Genomic DNA, 19151 nt, shown 5'->3' with positions numbered 1-19151 from the left:
CTCCACCTGCCCAGCAGCTGCAGGAGCTCCTTGCGGAAGCGCACGCCAGCGAAGGCGTACAGGATGGGGTTCAGGCAGCAGTGCACGTAGCCGACGCTCTCGCTCAGCACCAGGCTCTGCTTCAGCGCCGCGGCGCAGTTCAGGTGTGCCAGCGGGCCCAGGATGATCAGCAGGTCCAGCAGCTTGGTGAGGTTGTAAGGCAGCCAGCAAAGGCAGAAGACGGCAGTGACCAGCAGCGCCAGCCGCACGGCGCCCTGCTTCTCCAGGCTTCGGCGGCGCTGGCACAGCGTCAGCACCACGGCCGAGTAGCAGTAGCCCATGACGGCCAGCGGCAGGAAGAAGCCCAGGAGGTGCATCAGCGTGCGGCTCAGCAGCATCCAGGTGCCGCCCTCCAGGCCCTCGTACGAGCACCGCGGACCGTAGACTGGGTCGTCCAACACGGTGGTGAACACGGCCTCGGGGACGGACAGGACGAAGCAGAGGAGCCACAACAGCCCGCAGGTGAGGTGGACGGTGCGCGGCCGCCGGTTGTGCATGCTCGGCACGGCGTGCACGATGGCCAGGTAGCGGTCGAAGCTGATGCACGCCAGCAGCAGGCTGCTGCACAGCAGGTTGAGGCTGACCAGCGTGCTCAGCAGCTTGCAGAGGAAGACGCCGGACAGCCAGCCGGCCGCCTGCTTGGCCGCCATGAAGGGGAGGGCAGCGAGGAAGAGCAGGTCGGCCAGGCCCAGGTGCAGCAGGTAGATCTCGGTGATGCGCAGGGAGCTCCGACGCCTCCGTAGCAGCACCACCACCATGAGCCCGTTCCCCGCCACACCCAGCACGAACACCAGCGCGTACGCCAGCGGCAGCAACACCGTCTGGTAGTGCTGCAGCCAGCTCTCCTCCGCGGAACAGAGACCCCAATTAGTCCCATTGCTCTCAGCGTCATAGCTGCTTGAGTAATTAAATTCATTCTCGTAAGAAAAGTCTTCCATCTGCAATAGTTCACAAAAATACACACCTGCATGTCAGTGGTCACATTACTCTAATTTATTTGAATGCATTTATTTAATAAATGACATTATCCCCAATTGACTCATGGTAAACACCATTTGTAAACATGTGATCCAGAAACTTTCTTAGTGGTAAGAATAGATGTATGTGTGTGTTTTTTTGTTTTTTTCCACAGCCTGTGCCAGCCAAAGCAAGACCAACCATTCAACCAAATCTCCTCAGATTGTTTATTTGGGGTACACCCCCCCTTACCCCACCCACCACCACCACCTCACTTCACACACCCACACTCTGGCCCACCCTACCCATCACAATATTATCCAGCCAGTGTGTCAAGAAGTGTGTTTTTCAGGTTACTTAATTTAATTGGCAATGGCTAACTAGTCAGTACTCAAATAATTTGAAACTGGAATTTGAATTGATCCAATAACTCAGTCACATGTGTTGTTTAGTGTTTGGGTTTGTATGCTGAACATGATGAAAGATGGTTAGCTGTTGTCACCATCAGTCCCAAATTAACTAAGTAAACTAAAGTAAAACTTGAGTCGATATCTTCATCTACAGTAAATATCAAATCAAATACAAAGATACACCTGCATAAGCCTGCATAAGCCTGTTTATCACCATACACACATAAAATACGCATCCTTTTACACACTGAGATCATTTTTTTTCTGAACCCTTATAGCACACATTCTTGTCAGACATGCAAAAAAAAGAGAACAGATTTGTCATGACACAGGAGGTTAAAATATAGCATACACAAAAATCTATTTGAGTCTCTAAGAATCAAAGAAGTAGATTGAATTAGCATCCAAAATGTGCGGTTCTTACCTCCAACGCTGTGTAGAATGTACTCATTGTTGTGTGTGTGTGTGTGTGTGTGTGTGTGAACTGTGGCCCTGGCCTCCTGACATCCTTACTGGCTGGGGCCGGGGAGGGGGTGGTGGTGGGTGGGGGGTGTCCGCTGAGGTGAGAGTCACCCAGCTGTGAAGCTCAGACCTCCACTGGGGACTGTTCACTTCCTCCTGCAACAACATGTCTTTACCGCTCATTGGTTCACAGTCTCACAGTTTCATAATTCAGATTACCTGTAACCAGTATATTAATTCAGGGGAGAATTGGGTAAGATTAACCAGTTTTTTTAAAAAAAAGGAATGTCAAGCCAAGGGAATGTAAGACAAAATATAAAACTGATTCTGATACTGATACTGATTCAAGTAGAACTCTGAGCCATGTGTGCCTCACTCAAATTGTAATAAACAATTTGACCTACTTGCCCTACTGTATGTTTGGAGTGAGCTGATGATGAAAGTCACAACACTGGGAAAGTCACAACACAAAGAAGACAGTAGAAGACAGAAGGGGAGCATCAAATTACTGGGGTTGGTGTTAGTGTGCTCTGTGTGTGCAGTTGAGCTGTGTACTGGGGTTGGTGTTAGGCCCTGTCCACACGGAGACGCTTTTTGGGCTAAACGCACAGGCCGATCGTCCAAACGAATCCTGTAAACGTACTGCCCGAAATCGCACTTTTTTGAAACCTGGTCCCAGGGTGGAAAAATCTGAAACCGTAGCCCTTGCGAGTTCGTTTGGACGGCGAAACCGCATACTTGCGTATTGATGATGTCATCGCCTCACCTCAGCTGCCCTGGACTTGACACTTATAGTATTGCCTAACAATACTAGTTTTCATACATGACATTACCTACGATTACACTCAGTAGGATAAATATCACAACTGGTGCTGCACAGCGGCAATAGCTTATCATGACTTGGTGGACTGAACAGTGTTTTCCCTGTGTTTTCTTGATGCATTTCTAGCTATCGTCAGTGATGCGAGAGAACTAGTCAGAAGTTATTAGGGAAGTGCGGTGTAAGATTAAATTAATTTGTGCGTAGTGCCGGTGTCATTCATTTATTTTACATGTCTTACAACATAAATAAATGCATTCATAGTCTAGTGAAGTCAGATATGAGCATACAAAGACGCATAACTCATGTTAAGCCTATGGTAGAAGCGCACTAAATGCGAATGCGCGATTTGATGCAGGCAAAAGTATCGACTGTTACTAACGAAGGTATTATAGCAATATTATAAATGTGGCGACAGAATAGCCTAACTTGGGTAGACCTAGCGTTTAGTAGCCTATGCATTTGCGGTGTTAGCCAAAACTAATGTGAATCGCGGACTATCCTACAACCAAAGAAAGTAAAGGAGATTATTTGTACCTGCGTTAGCCAAATAAAGGACGGGACTGCACCCTTCGCAAACCGTAAAAATGAAGTTTATTAGTTTTACAGTTGACTACAGTTGGCAGTTCACTATCAGTCCACACTATGGTGTTAGTGTGCTCTGCAGAGGTGTCAAAAGTACACACTTCCCATACTCAAGTAGAAGTATAGATACTTGTACAGAAAAAGACTGGTAAAAGTATAAGTACTGATTCAGCTGCTTAACTTAAGTAAAAGTAACAAAGTATAGGCCAGTGGTCCCCAAACTTTTTCTTCCGAGGGCCAGCTCACTATGCCTGGCTCTAAGAGAGGGCCAGAGACTCGGAGTATATCAGTAACCTTAAATAGCTTAGTGCTGTGAACAACAAACATTTAATCATAGGCTACTGCAATTTAATACCATTGTTAACTGTATTTATATTGCCATCATGCCATGTAAAATGTAGCTCAAATGAAATAATACTAATAAAAAAGACTTTAGCATTCCCAAAAGTATTAGCAGGGAGTCCCAAAAGTATATTATCTAAAATGTGTGAACTCTGAGTCTTTGCATACACAGCTCAAGTTGTGAACAAGCAATATCCTACAAATAATTTAATAACCAAGTTTTATGAAGTGCTGGCAAAAACATCTGAAATGACCACCATTCTAACTTTCACTCACCTGATGAGAACTTTGTGAAGTGTGAATTTGGATGAACATTTGAACAAGTGAATAAAAAATAGAAATAATTATCCCAGGAAGTTCCAGAAATATGACTTGAATAGAAGTTAGTTAGTTATTAACAATTAATTGATAAACTTTTAGAATACTTTTAGCACTGATGCAGTCAGCATAGGCCTCTTTACATTGTTTGTAAGCCTACATTTCATTCCGTTTTCAATGGTAAACGCGAAACAGCGCCAAAACAACAGCCAGTGGACAAAAAGAGTATTACACGTGTACTGTTAAGACTCGCCATAGAGAATGAATGGGGGAAATTACGGAGGTTACAGTTTGGCGATGTCATACTCTTGTGCGGGCCAGATGCTATATACCACAGATATGTTTTGGGGGGCCACCCACAATGAGGTGGCGGGCCGTAGTTTGGGGACCACTGGTATAGGCTCTGAATTTTACTCAAAGTATAAAAGTAGAAAGTATGCTACTATAGCGTTTTTATGATTTCTCCATGGGGAATCCCCCCCCCCCCCCCCCAATTAGGTGATCTGCTAGTCAAAAAGATGTACTTGCAGAGAGATAAACGTTCTTCTCGGTTAGCCGAAGCTCATGGCACAATAGGCTGAGTGGAAAATGTCTTTTTCAGTGAGAAAGTCTTATCATTTAACCATTTAGGATAAAGACCCTGAACAAACTGATCAACATCTTGGACAATGAATGTCATTTACTGTACAGCACTATTAAAAAGCAAAAGAGCTCAGCTTGATCAGCTGGAGACTTTGCTCACTGCCATGCACAACTGAAAGGCTGAGGAAGTCATTTGTCCCCAGGGCCATTGAACTGTAACCTACGGAAGCTTATTGCTGCCACACTAAAAGAAATAAAATGGCTCAGTATTATGTAATTACGTGAAAAGTTTCTTGTTATAACAATATCTTTTTCATGTTTTAACAAGATATGTATCACGTTATTACATGAAATTATCACGTTATTTCATGATACTGATATTTTCACGTTATAACGTGAAAATATCATGTTATTTCAAGATATGATATTTTTACGTTTTAACAAGATATTTATCACGTTATTACATGAAACTATCACGTTATTTCATGATACTGATATGATACTGATATTTTCACCCTTCCCCACAGCCTTAGAAATGACAGCGATGACCTGACATGCAAGCTACCGAGCCAGAGCGGTCTATACATTCACCCACATTGCGTGAAGATTTGCATATTTATCAAAGCCCTTTCTCCCTCTTGCGTCAAGTTAGCGAAAGTTTTATTTATTGTGTTGATAAGAAGATAAAGCAGAACTATCAGGCTGTGTGAGCCATATATATACAGTCTATGGTGTGAGCAGGCTATCCTGCATATAACCTCTCTATCGGCCTCCTTTTCAGCAGCTCTCTGCCGATACACACACATCCCTCTTCGCTGCTCCTCAGTCAGCTGGGAACTGACCACACACACAGCCTACACACTCATACACACATGCACAAAAACAAACACTCATCAAGCAGCACTGTAATAGCAGTCAGGGTGCAAGTTCATAGACACTAGTTATCATTTATGCAAGCCATGAGCTCTTGTGGCCTTGTTTCGTTTAGTTTCGTTATTTTTAAATAACGTGATAATTTCATGTAAAAACGTGAAAAAATCATATCTTGAAATAACATGATATTTTCATGTTATAACGTGAAAATATCATTATCATGAAATAACGTGATAATTTCATGTAATAACGTGATACATATCTTGTTAAAACGTGAAAAATATATTGTTATAACAAGAAACTTTTCACGTAATTACATAATACTGAGCCTTTTTATTTCTTTTAGTGTGGCAGCAATACGCTTCCGTAGTAACCTGACTCTCGCCAGATGAATTTCATTCCGCCTAGCTCCACTCATCCATCTGGGATCGATCCATTGGAGTGGTGCTTCAGAAGGCAGGGCCTTATTAAAAAATCCTTGCATAAGATTGGATAAGCCACTTGTCTGTCATCTATTGACGTGCTACTTCAACCACTCACATCGAAGCCAACCCGTGACACTGAGAACAGTCTCACAGTCGCTTCTACGCTACATCACATCTATGAAACTCCCGCCCTGCGTCCTGATTGGCTCTACCATACAATCTTGTGCTGCAATCACTCTCAATAGAACCGATCCCAGATGGATGTGAGTGGAGCTAGGCGGAGCTAAGTGGAACGAAATTCATCTGGCGAGAGTCAGGTTAATTGAACTGTTCAATGCTTCACTAAAGGGAAGAGGAGAGATAGACTTCTCTGCATAGTCTGTCTGCCTCTCCACCCTCTCCATGTTTGAGTACTGACTGCCCACTACTGCTTTACTACTGTTTTACTACTGTCCACAGCCTAATGTTTTTACTACTGTTTTATTGCTACACTGTTGTTCATGCTATATTAGCACACATGACCAATGGCTTCTGCTACAATACTGAATGGCTGTAACCCTATTACCTCAACCTATTCTTGCACTGACATAGTTTTTTATATTACCTTGTCTACATTATACTTTACTCTCTTATTTGTCCATATTATTTATGCTGGTCTCTAGACCTTATTCTTGCACTGTTGCACTGTTGGACTACTTTTTGCACCTTCACCATGACACTCACTCTCTTGAGCACCTCACCATGCACACAGAACTACAGGCCAGTCCCGGCCCTGTCACTGCAAGCGTCTCATACTTGATCACCCTCAAGCACACTGTGAATTTTTTAAATTTAATTTCTATAGTATATTTAGTATTTAGTTTTGTTAGTTTTTCTTATCTTCTACTGTCTCTATTGTACAGTGGAGTTTTGTTATATGTTTATACTTATATTTACGATTTCTGCTGTAAGTGCATGTTTGTGTGATGTCTGTATGCTACTGAGACCTTGAATTTCCCCTTGGGGATCAATAAAGTATCTATCTATCTATCTATCTATCTATCTATCTATCTATTTTCTTTTTGGTAGCTTACTCCTTGCTACTGTATATTTTGCAAACGCAACACCTTTTTGAGCTCATGCAACACCTTTTTGTGCCATCTCAAAAGTAACAAGCCTGTTTTGAGTAGTAAAAAGTTGTCAGAAAAATAAATACTCAAGTAAAGTACAAATACTTAAAAATGCTACTTAAGTACAGTACTTAAGTATTTGTACTTAGTTACTTGACACCTCTGGTGCTCTGTATGTGCAGTTGAGCTGTGTAGGGTACAATCTATCAGCTGACTCACTCTGCCCTGTTGTTGTTGGCACACTGTCGTGGCCGGATGTTGCCGTTCTTTCATAAAACCTCAGGGTTAGGGTTAGCGTTAGGGTCCCTAGGGTTGGCTACAAGCTAATTAAAGTTCTCTGATGAGTTGTCGTTTCATAATTTCGGAGCCATGGCCCTATGGCCATTGGCCCATAACCTTTTATGGTTATGGTTCAGTCTGCATCAACGGGACGGACCAACCTAGCCAACCTAGACCATGCCTAGGTTGGTTAAGGGTATTTGGATGTTTATTGTGGTAATATGGTGGCAACATGGGGCGTAAGCTAACTGGCTCATTTGTTTTGTGTTTGTGATGGGGCCTAAGCTAACTAGCTAAGCTAACTCGCTCATTTGTTTTGTGTTTGTGATGGGCTGTGCCTAGGTTGATGGTGGTTGGCCAGGGTTTTTATGGTTATGGTTCAGTCCACATCAACGGGACAGACCAACCTAGCCAACCTTGACCATGCCTAGGCTGGTTAAGAGTATTTTGGGTATTGGATATTTCAATGTGGTAATATGGTGGCAGCATGGAGGGGAGTGTCTCCAGGACGCTGGTTTCACTGTTAAGCCTTCATGAGGTGTCGTGGGCCTAACTTAAGAGGGTGCCCACTTGATAACCCCAATGACATGCCGCATACTATATACTGCTGTTGGATGGGCCATTTGTCTTGTGTTTGTGACCATTTGTTGGCGGATTTGTGGGTAGTATGCTTTTTAAAGTTAATTTGAGTAGGGGCTTCTGAATGTGTTTTTACCTTGGATTTTGGCACAAGGGATTTTAACATCTAATCCTGTGTATTAATGTAAAACCTGCCCCTCGTATAAGCAAGCCACAAGCCACAGCCACAAGTGGTAATAACGGGGTCCAAGCAAATTAAGGACATGAAAGGAGAAGTTTGAGAGTATTCAACCAACTCTAGGGCGTTCGTTTTGTGAAATCTCGTCTTAGACTAACCTAGTCTGTTGTACCTTTTCAAACAAAGTCCCACAACAAGCTCAATCGTCTGATCATGGCATAAACCTCTGCAAAATATTGTTTTCATCACTCCTTAAGTGATTAGTTTGTCAACTTACAGTGGGGAGAATAAGTATTTGAACCCATGCTAAAGTTGACTAAAAAGAGGAATATAAAATCATCTGTTAGAAATTGATCTTAATGCCTTAATTAAAAAAATGAGTAGAAATCCAACCTTTAAGGACACCAGTTTTCTTAGTGAATGAAGAATGTATCGTAAATAAATAAATGTTCTTCCTTAAATTACAGGGGCAATACGTATTTTACCCCTATGTTAAATTCCCATAGAGGCAGGCAGATTTTTTATTTTTAAAGGCCACTTATTTCATGGATTCAGGATACTATGCATCCTGATAAAGTTCCCTTTGCCTTTGGAATTAAAATAGCCCCACATCATCACATACCCTTCACCATACCTAGAGATTGGCATGGTGTGTTTTTCAGTTAGCGTATTAGCTGGTTTGATGCTCAAATCAGCCTCTCCACTGTCCTATCAATACAGTGAAGGCAACAAAAGCCCCCAAAATACTTAAAACATTAAAAAAAGAAAAAAACATTTTAAAAATGTTCTTTTTAAATGTTTTAGATGGTTTGCAAACAGATGGTTGTCAATATTGTGTGTGTGTAGTCATGTCTATGTCCACATCCATAAACATTTAACTTGACCAAATAGGGTACAGGTTGTACTGTAGGACTTTTTTACCAAGTCTTGTGTCACATTTTGCTCACAAGGCATGCATGACAATTTAGTTGTTTTGTAATGAGCTGCTACTTCATTCACATATCCTGTTGTAATCACTCAGTGTGTATCTGGGGAACTCCATGTCTTCTTCCTCACAGAACTTTATAGACAGTTATATAATGGAATTTAATAAGGTGTAAGGTGCTATAATGGAATTTAATGACCTTCCTGAATAAATCAATTTCAGTAAACTACTATTCTACTCCAAGCTTGCCCTTAGAAGGAACAAAGAGGGACGCATGCACTATGATAATGGTACTACTGGTTGTGAGTGAGGAGCCCAATTAAAAAAAAATACAAATTGTCCAACTGCTCATAATTCTGAATGGCTGGTCAGTGTCTGAGCAACAATAACAACAACAAGTTTGTGGAAAAAGTTTTATTAGACCATGGTATCCATAAGCTACAAAGTGTGCACACACAGGCAGAAAAATGCTTCATTTTGTGGCTGCATTACTACCTTGAACTAGTATTATTCTTCTAATACCTAAATGGTGTGTCGTCCATTATCCTGCTTACAACAGTGTTGCCACACTTGCATTGTGTTAAGTTGCTGCTAGAATTTCAATCTTCTGATTGCTAAAAATGGTCTAGAACTTCTTCTTTTCACTACACATCGACTAATTCCTCAACTTAAAGGACAAACTGCCATTACTAGTTCCAAATGTACGGTTGCTGCGGACAAAGGCCAGTTGTTAGTTCCATCTATCTCGTTGTCAAGCTAGCATATTCCAGGATTCTGTTGAGCCTTAGCTTTGTGAAATCACTCTTTTCACTTAGCCTACTGCAATGTAACTGAGCTAAAATCCACCTCAGTCACATGTTACAATGTTGCTATTCTCTGAACACCTGTCAAATTGCTAATTTGTAGCTCTAATGCAACATGACAGTTCATTTAAACTTTGCAGAGTTTGGTGAATTAATATACAAGTGTAATGTGGCCAAAATAATGGGACTATTTCATAGGTGTGCAAATATCTGAAAAATAATTGATGTTCTAGAGAGAGCATCACAATAGGAAATTCAACCAAGCAGAGGGATAATCTCAATTACCGGTAATAACGCAGGCTACAAATGAAAACTGAGCATTACAACTATGTATACCTCTTTTCACAGTACCATACGGCTGACCGTTACAACTATGTATACCTCTTTTCACAGTCCCTACGGCTGACAGAGTTATAGCATGAATCTAGCACTACCTTCCTAGACGCGGGCATGACAACTACTGCTCATAAATTCACGCTAAACTCTGCCCATGGAAACCCAGAATCTCAGAAATGGAATATCACAAAACACTAGGTCAACAAGCCGAGGGCAGGCCACAAGTTCTAATGGAATCACAACATTGGGACACACCTAAGTTCAATAATTAAATATCAATAAGCTTCAGGGAGAGAAAAGACTGAGGTTCCATACACTTGCTGGTGTAAACATAAGTACGTGTAGACATAAGTAAGAACCAGAACTTGTGTTGCTTCCTAGAGTCTTTCGATCTTATAAATTTAGAGAGATTTAGAGATTTAGTACCAGCAGATGAGAGGGTACTAGTGAGAGGGGCGCTGTTATGGCCGTCCAGGTAGAGTCCGGGGGACAGACACAGAGACAGGACCCGAGCGAACGGCCGTGTGGAGGCATAGAGGAGAGCCATGCTGTTCGCATTATAAAAGGACACCAGTTTCCTCTCACAGTCCAGATAGATGCCCACCCTCCTGGGCCTGGCCCATACCTCTATGGGAAAGAGACTCTTAAACTCTCTCACGCAGTAGCCCTTATTGTGCCTCAGCATTAGCATGATGCTTTCACTAACGTAGGCAAACTGGGGGTCGCTGACGCACACCCCGACCCCCCAGTCCAGCTTCTCCCCCACCTCCACCTCCCAGTAATGACAGCCCGTCTGGAAGGTTTCCAAGGCGACCACCATGGGGTTGTAGTCTTTGTTGACGGCGTCCTGTTGGTCCGTCTGCCGCACGCTGGACCCCCCGAGGGATACGCTGAGGCGACGGTCTCGCGGGTCCCTCAGTATCAGACGCTCTGGGACTGTACCGGGAGAGGACAAGATGCTCAATGGAACACTGTATGATAATATTTAAAGGAGAATTCCAGAATATTTCAACCTGAGCCCTATTGTTTAGGTACTTTCATTTGGGGCAAAAACAATTCAAATCCATTCAGTATTGAGCTATCCAAGATAACTGGCTAAGCGCCTACACTAGGGGCATTTACTAACGTCAGCTTCATATTCAACAGTTTCTTTACCTTTGCTAAGTTTGTCTCTGTGGCACTTCCCTATGAAAGTGCTTACAGACATCAAAATACTGGAATTCTCCTTCAATGGATAATGGAATCTGATTAAAAAAATAGTAACAAATAACCGTAACGTTTCAGATGCTGTGTAGAAATGTACTCCATGACTTTCAGTTATAAGTGAAATAACTACTTGCAGAATGATATGAAAGACGTGAATCAGAAGTACAGCAACAGTCATTCATTTCTTGCAGCGGTCAACATACATTTTTGAATATAATTCTACTTCTATTCCACCCTACTGCATATGAGGTAGTATTGGTTCTGACCTGGTTTGATGGTCTGGAGCATCTCTTTCCACACAAAGAAGGGCAGGTGAGACTCATAGGGGCCAAGGTCGAGGGAATCCAGAGTCAAGCTGAGTCCTTTAACCTTTGACTTGTATCTGTGACAGAGAGAACGTGACTCAGAACACTCATGCTGACTCATTCTGCCTGATAGGCCTACTGGTACACAGGTACAGTTAGTGAGACTCATGGTGGTTCTAGTGAGTTCTAGTTCTTACTCAGCAGACTGGGAACTCTGGGGACTTCCATAAGCGCTGGTCAGCCTCATTCCCTCAACCAGAAAAGATCCACACACACACACACACACACACACACACACACACAAAACGCAAAGATTGGCATGAAGTGCCTTGTAGCTGAGAAACCTGTGAGCAAACAGACATCACTGTTTGAGTGAAACAACTCAGCAAGCAGCTGTCTCTGGGTCTCTTCAGGGACCCCTTCCAGAGGTGACCTGTGGCACGCATTTGCCAGGTGCAGGCAATACCTGTAGGAGCTCATCAGCTTGCATGTGTTTGCCAGGTGCAGGCATACCTGTAGGAGCTCATCAGCTTGAGTAGCGCCCCCTGGAGGTTCTCCTGCATCGATCGCCCGTCCTGCAGTAGGCCCTCGATCGTCGCTGTGCTCCTCTGAATGTTCTCCACGGCTCGCTCCTCCTCACAGGCCAACGTCCTCTTCAGCTCCGCCTCTTTTTTTCTCAGAAATTGGCGCATCTGCTCAAAATGACCGGAGATTTCAGCTGACAGTCTCCTGGACTTCTCCTGTGATCATATACAAGGCTGTTGGTTTCATACATTACAAAAGATTATGCATATTGTATGTTTGTATACAACAAAGTCTGCTTTATTGTCAATTTCTTCACATGTCAAGACATACAAAGAGATCGAAATTACGTTTCCCACTATCCCACAGTGGAGACAAGACATATTTTACCAATTAGGTCCACAGACAAACATAACATTCAAGTAAACAATATACAAAGTAAATAAGAAGGCACATACAATGAAGAAATAAGAAAATTTGGGTTGAAATTGTGCAATTGTGCATACAGTAGACAGTCAATATAATAGTGCAAAAGTCAGGCCAATAAATGGCTGAGGTAGTTCTGTTTGACCTAAGTATGCAAGTGGCAAACAGAACTACCTCAGCCATTTATTGGCCTGACTTGGTGAAAACAGAGGTGAAATATAGGTCATCTTGCTGCTGGTGTGACCAAACAGCTGACTCCTAATCTCTATGGTCGATCAGGAATGTTTGGATTGAGGTCAGTTAAAGGAGAAACCTGGTAGTTCAGTTCCATCTTACCTTTGTTTTATCCCCCTCTGCTCTCTGTTTCAACAGGAATTCAATATCACTGTTGCCCCTGGACACAAACTCACACACTCGCTTGATTTCTTCCTGTATCAGAAACACACAGAATACAGCACAAACTGCTATTATTAGACTGGTATTGAGTGAGTCACTATTGCTATAAGAAATTATGGCCATAAGACACTTCTTTCTGAATAGTAGTGTACTGATAGTACAAAGTATATAAATTTAGTCATATTTACACACTGAACATTGCATCTGAAGGTCTCACAGCCAAAATGTAATCCATTAAAATATACATTTGGAGCCAAAGTGTGCAACGTTTCCTTCTTATATTTCTCTTGTATGAGCTCACCAGAGATCAGCACCTCGTAAATATCTATCCATAGTCACAAAACAAGACACATTGTTCATGAATATATGGAACTGTAGGCTACATGGATTAAGCCTAGTCCAACACTAAAAGCTTTCTTCAATGGACAATTTATTGTAGGAATAGGGATAATCTGTCTATGGAAAACTGGCCCCTGGCATACAAAAATATCAGAAAACATTGCCTTCAATTAGAGCATACAGGACAGAACAGGATTGCTGTTTCAAAATGTTGGTTGCCAAGTAGGCATTGGCGACCTCTTTCGCTGGTTTAAAGCTGTGTCCCTGATGTGCGCACAGTCCCTACAGATGACACAAATGAGCTTCTGATCCGTCTCACAGAAGAGTTTGAGCTTCTCGTCGTGGTCAGCGCACACAAGCATGGAGTTCCTCTAGAATGTCCAATTCTGTCTACCGCTCTTCCTCTCTGGGGGTCCTTGGCGGCCACCATCTTGGTAAGGTCTTTCCTGCCCACATCCACCAGTTCTTCAGGAGGCTGTTGGGCTTCAGGTCTTTGAGGCTGAAAGGCTGGCTGCACTCTGGACACGGCTGTTGACCCGAGCTGGGCTGTAGGAGATCCAAGAGGCATTTCTGGCAGAAGGTGTGGCTGCATGGCAAATCCACCGGGTCTGTAAAGATGTTCCTACACGCAGGACACTGGAGCTGGATGGTCAAAGAGGCAGCCATAATCTTGCTGCTGTTTTTAAAACAGCCTTCAGTGTTAGCTGCACTAAACTGAAATTCCTACTCTGATATTTCTACAGTCCTCAACATTCTCTCAAATGGTGCACTACAGAAGAAACAACTACACCCAGCTAGCTCTCGGTGAAGATGTTTGCTTTCTCGTTGTGGGGATGTTTATACCATCATGCAAACGCCCTCATAGAAGAGGTTAAACAGGATCTGTCTTAATGTACCATACATTACAATACAAGTCTTTACTGTAACAATGTGTTCCCGCAGCATGCCTTATCTGCCGAGAAGAGACACAATCCTGCTGATGAAAAGAAACACAATGGAGACACATTGGTGTTTATGGAAATTAAGCCATTCTGTTGTGTTTTTACCAAAAGCTTCATTGAACAACCACCAAGACATTCTCATTTTGTACTCTCTCTCCATGCTTACCATGGAGGTGGCTCGATGGTACATTGGGGGAAACTAAGTGCCAAACGATAAATGCAGAATTAACTTCATCTCCACAAACCGACTTACCTGAGTGTGTCTCTCTCTAGGATAGTGAACTGAGTGACATCGACACCTTGTGATCATGAGTACACCCTACTGCACTCCCAAGGTGCCCAAGAATGAAATTAAATCAACATAATTACTAGATGTACCGCATTGCGGTACAAAATATGACCGCCGCTCAGTCCTGCACATCCATTCCGCGAAAATAAATCATATTAATGAATTTGTCTCCATCTTCTACTCCATCCCCCACTCTTGAAACTTTTGTGTATGCTTGTTTGGAATGTGTGTTTGCACACATTCCGCACACAAAGTAGCCTACTGGCGCTGCAAAGGTGAATAGATTTGTTTCTGGGCCAAAAAATCTGTAGCATTGTTATAAAACCTTTAAAATCTCTAAACAATCACAAGTAGGGCAGTTCATCACAGTCCATCCATTGCAACTGGACTGATGAAAGGTACACCTGTAGGCTACATTGTATTTGGGAAAAGCAGAAGGTAGCAGCATAATGTATTTATTTATGTATTATTAAACAAAACAATCCCTGTCAGTTCCATGCAGTTTTCAACAGCTATCAAGAAGAGAAGTCATGTCATGGATTTTTGTGAATGTTTCTTCTTCTACATATGCATAAGTTTAGTCATCTAGTTCAAATGATATTCAGCTTTATTGTCAATGCACAAAATAAATACCAGTAGTCTAAAACAAAATGCCGTTTTACCCAGTGGTGCAAATAACTGACATGTCCAAAAGGGCCTTCATGAAATGCGTTGCGAGAACGTTGACTCAGATGCTTTTTGAGACCTTGAGCAGAAATGTCCCAGCCCGGTGTTTAGGATGCATCATAGACAGGTTATCTTTCAGGTAGCCTATATATTTTCCATTAAAAAACCATCACGTAGCGAACGTGTTGTGGCTAACTCCTGTTAGTAGCCTAGGTTATGGTCATAAACAAATGAGATGACAGTCGAAAGATACAATTAGTGCTGTTATCGATTTGCTTGGTAGCCTATAAACGCATTTATGGTTTTCTACAAATACATCAATAATCAAATTGGCCTCCATCACTCAACCATGCTAACGGTAACATTATTTTACCTACGTTCTGCTATTGCACACAGCAAAAGGACTCCGCGGCGGATCCGCCGCGGATGTATGACGGCCTCCGGAACGGACCCGCGAAACGGACCCGTATCGGAGTCCAGATGCTCTCAGGAACGGATCCGCTACGAAGGCGGATCGCGGACCTGCCGTGGCTCCGCGCTGCATCCGCCCCGCATCCGCGATTAAAACCTTACCTCCGCGGCGGGTCCGTTTGGGACCCGCAAATTGATACATACATCCGCCGCGGACCCGCAACGGACTCATAAAGGCTCATCTGGCCCGGGTCCGTTTCGGACCCGTTTATCTCATTTTCAAAATTCCTTCTGTTCTTGCTGTAGGATTAAATAGGATAAACTATAGGATAAAAGTAAAACTATCACTAGGCCTAGCCTAGGCTACTACAGCAAGATAGGCCTACGATTAGCATCGCCTCATATTTTTAACTTAACTATACTGTCAATAAACCTAACAGAAAAGGTTTAAGTCAAGACATCAATTTACTGTACAAACGTGATCACTACTCAATGGAAATATAAAATGGACATTTATGGAAAGTTACAGGTTATAAGCTATTCTGTTTTTGTTAAGTAGCCTACGTTGCCTAGGCTACTCTACATGAATGTTGAGGTCAAAACCTAATTTAGTGCTTTATCAGCCTAGGTCAGTGCAGACATGAAATATTTTATCTAATAGGCTACAACTTCAATGAAATGCTGTGCTATGCACATCTAAAATATCAGAAAATGAATAACTGGTGAATGACAAGAAGTTCAATAAAAAGATTGTTTAATGCTTATTTCTCCTATTACTCCATTTGTGTGGATGGAGGCGGAACACGTCTCCTCGTTGCCCGATCCACCGCCAGTTGAAACACCTAATTGCGTGCTTGGTGACCTCAGCGTCCGTGGCTGACCGTGTCACCATGTTTTTCCTCACAGCACCTGTAATCAAACAGACAGATATGCTTATGTTTATGGTATGTAGCATCCAAAGCCAAGTATGCTTACACAATACAATATATGAGATAGGTATTAAGGAGATTAAATTTAAAAAGAAACATGACTTACAAAGCTCCTCTGTTCACTGCACGTTGAGGGCTGGTGTGGGGGTGGAGGGAGTTGAGGAGGGACTGCCATTCCTGGCCCATAGTGAGGTGGGCGGTGTGCGAGAGGGGGAAAAAATGTATTAAATGGTAGTCATCATTGATAATACACATGGGGCCTTTCTATTCACTAATATTTCAGAGATCAGTCCCTACCTTGAGTAACTCTCCGTATGTTAAATGCGGGTGCAGGTGCAGGGAGTTGAGGTGGTGAAGAGTGTTGCGGTCCTGCCTAATGGTGAGGTGCTAAGGGAGAGAAATGGTTGTGATCTGTTAACCATGGTAGGCTGAGAGCTACAGGGCCAAACAATGGCAAACAAAAACAAATCTCTGGTCATACTGGACATGAATTTGTATGTTTCAACATTTTGGTATGCACTATCTATATCAACTCCATGAATGGATTGACATTGAAATCAATGTGTTTCAATACAATCTGATAATAATGAATGAACTTTTCAGGCAATATTGCATGAATGCAGATGTTTTAACTGACAAAATATTTGGCTGAGATTTATATAATGTATGAAGTATGCAGAAAATCTGAGATGGTAATGCAGATGCAATCTGTTGATTTGAAATAGAGTGACTACTGCTGTGTTAATATAGATGGGGCCACTGTATTCAATTTTATTTCAGAGATCAGTCTTTACCTTAACAGTTTTCTCCAGGTTGAGGGGTAGTGACTCTGCTGCCTGGCACTCGGCAAGATGGTGGAGCTGGAGGAATAGATACAAGGAGAGGGGAATGTCTTTAGCACTAAGAATGTTAACCATATCTCTAATATTAATATTATGATTTAGTTATTTCAATGTTAAGAGATTATTACTTACTTTGCCAGTGCAATTGGTTTAGGTTTGAGGCTTCAACTTATATACCAGGCGAGTTGGAAGGTACCTCAGAGATGCAAAGTCACCATTTACTGGCTCTTCTTCACTCTTATCAGAGTCCCCGAAACGATGGCTGTTAAATAACCATATCATTATGGTTATTGCAATCCCAAAATTTCCAAATATACATATAGTACAAGCATCTCTGGTCTATTTTGGAATGCTACGGGAATGTGTTCACAATACATTTTAACAACCCAGAAAGTATCTTCATCAAGCGAACCCAACAGAGGCAATCGTAACGTTAGATGGTAACGTTAGAATCCAGCCGATAAAAGTTGACGCTGCAGAACTAACAAAATAGAAGATGGGGACCAAGTTCCATACAGTTAAGTTACGTTAGCATAATAAATCACAAACAGACGCCAATACCCATTAGTTGTCTGAACCGACTTAAACAGTGATTAAAATGCCGAGGCTTTCATTACGAAGATGGCAGAAGGACACTAAAGTTAAGTTACGTATGAGACCAAACTTGGCAAAATGCAAACGTTAATGCACAGCTAGCTAGAAGCTAGGGCTAAACCATTATCAGTGAGTCAACATGCTAAAGTTGTAGCTAGGTAGCTTTCATAGCAGACGAGTGCTTCACTGACTTCATTGACTGAAATACCAGTGCCAATGTATCAGCTTAATCAAGGATTGCATCGCAAACGTGATCTCAAACATATATATGTATAATAGACATTAGCAATAACTTATGCAATTGCGCCTAGCAGCATAGTAGCACTATGGACTATGGACAACAGCAACACATTAAAACAGACAAGACCAGACTAACGTTAAATAACAATGTGTGTTTTTTAAATCACACTACCATAACATATTCTGCCGAAATTGCTAACCCATTTTAAATCAAATAGGCTACAGACTCATATGAGCATCACAGCTAACAATAACGTTAGCTGCTAACTTAACGTTAGCCTGTTGCTCAAAATTACAAACGTCTGCACTAACGTTAACGTTAGTCCTAATATCAAACAACGTCATTATAATCAATAAACATGATAAGTAAGTTTTAAGTATAAAACCACAAAGGCCAATGTTTAGCTATTGTGAATGTAGCAATATATTAATAAATATCACTTACTCGAGAGGGTTCAGCACAACCGTGTCCCAGCAAAGAAAATATCCACTAGTATGACTCTTCTCGGCTCTTGGTGTACAGTCGTGTTCAACCGTTACAGTACAGGCGCGTCCGCGCCCGCGGATCCGACATGGGTCCACTCAGGACCCGCTGTTTGACAGTAGAATTTACGGAGCCGCCTGGAGGCGGAGCTGATCCTCTGTGCGGCACCAAAACGAATGCGACAGTCACGCGGGTTTGGCGACTTGAAGGCGGATCCGCCTAGGAGTCTACTGCTGTGTGGGAGATTAACATAGCCTGCAGTAAAAAACAAGCATGTCCGATAAACATTCTCAGATTTATTTCGGCTTCAAGAGGAAATGGGAATTATATGTCATGCAGAAATCATCCTACCCTTAGACGTTCTCTGCGGTAAACTACTGTAGCCTACAGTCTTGTCCTTGTAGGAAGCATAGTGTCTTTCCAACCCACTTTAGATTAACTTCCAACAAAATTACGTCTCACTGCAACGATGCGCCATCTAGTGGACAAACGACTACTTATCGCCAATACTGGAAATGCAGCCATGATGATGATGATGA

General features: G+C 42.4%; 2 protein-coding genes and 1 long non-coding RNA gene across 7 annotated transcripts in view; all 3 read right to left on the bottom strand.

Annotated features, from left to right (window-relative positions):
- cxcr5 (chemokine (C-X-C motif) receptor 5) overlaps positions 1-1882 on the bottom strand; it is a 2177-nt gene extending 295 nt beyond the window's left edge. Inside the window, exons 1-2 of the mRNA XM_076279388.1 lie at positions 1831-1882; positions 1-977 (exon numbers count right to left, since the gene is read on the bottom strand). The exon at positions 1-977 is cut by the window's left edge and continues 295 nt beyond it. Coding sequence (XP_076135503.1) covers positions 1-977; positions 1831-1857 — 1004 coding nt within the window. The 5' untranslated portion in view covers positions 1858-1882. The remainder of the gene's footprint in view (positions 978-1830) is intronic.
- Positions 1883-9328: 7446 nt separating this feature from the next.
- Positions 9329-13882, bottom strand: LOC143118616 (E3 ubiquitin-protein ligase TRIM62-like). Its single transcript, XM_076279641.1, has 5 exons — positions 13667-13882; positions 12818-12910; positions 12047-12273; positions 11495-11610; positions 9329-10958 (listed from the first exon to the last, which is right to left on the bottom strand). The coding sequence occupies exons 1-5, from the start codon at positions 13880-13882 to the stop codon at positions 10291-10293; spliced, it is 1320 nt and encodes a 439-aa protein (XP_076135756.1). The 3' UTR covers positions 9329-10290.
- A 2378-nt stretch (positions 13883-16260) lies between these two features.
- LOC143118313 (uncharacterized) lies at positions 16261-18822 on the bottom strand. 5 transcript variants are annotated; one of them, XR_012986103.1, is made up of 7 exons: positions 18574-18588; positions 17670-17767; positions 17427-17556; positions 17247-17312; positions 16750-16839; positions 16559-16629; positions 16261-16432 (listed from the first exon to the last, which is right to left on the bottom strand). It is a non-coding gene; the product is annotated as an uncharacterized LOC143118313 (long non-coding RNA). The 5 variants fall into 5 exon arrangements; XR_012986102.1 differs by lacking the exon at positions 18574-18588 and adding an exon at positions 18301-18383; XR_012986104.1 differs by lacking the exon at positions 17670-17767 and having other exon boundaries at positions 18574-18822.
- Positions 18823-19151: the final 329 nt, after the last annotated feature.

The sequence above is a fragment of the Alosa pseudoharengus genome, unplaced genomic scaffold (assembly GCF_046254945.1).
Source record: "Alosa pseudoharengus isolate Yale_2024_CS ecotype anadromous, Long Island Sound unplaced genomic scaffold, YU_APseudo_1.1 YU_APseudo_1.1_scf_12, whole genome shotgun sequence".
Classification (NCBI taxonomy): domain Eukaryota; kingdom Metazoa; phylum Chordata; class Actinopteri; order Clupeiformes; family Clupeidae; genus Alosa; species Alosa pseudoharengus.
This window is presented reverse-complemented; position numbering and strand designations above follow the sequence as displayed.

What these genes read in the sequence shown, in the direction of transcription:
- LOC143118616 (XM_076279641.1), bottom strand. Translation starts at nt 13,882, where the DNA reads ATGGCTGCCTCTTTGACCATCCAGCTCCAGTGTCCTGCGTGTAGGAAC. An exon ending in CAGAGGGGGATAAAACAAAG is followed by an intron (nt 12,274 to 12,817) that starts GTAAGATGGAAC and finishes ATATGATCACAG; the next exon opens with GAGAAGTCCAGGAGACTGTC. An exon ending in GCTCCAGACCATCAAACCAG is followed by an intron (nt 10,959 to 11,494) that starts GTCAGAACCAAT and finishes CTCCCGGTACAG; the next exon opens with TCCCAGAGCGTCTGATACTG.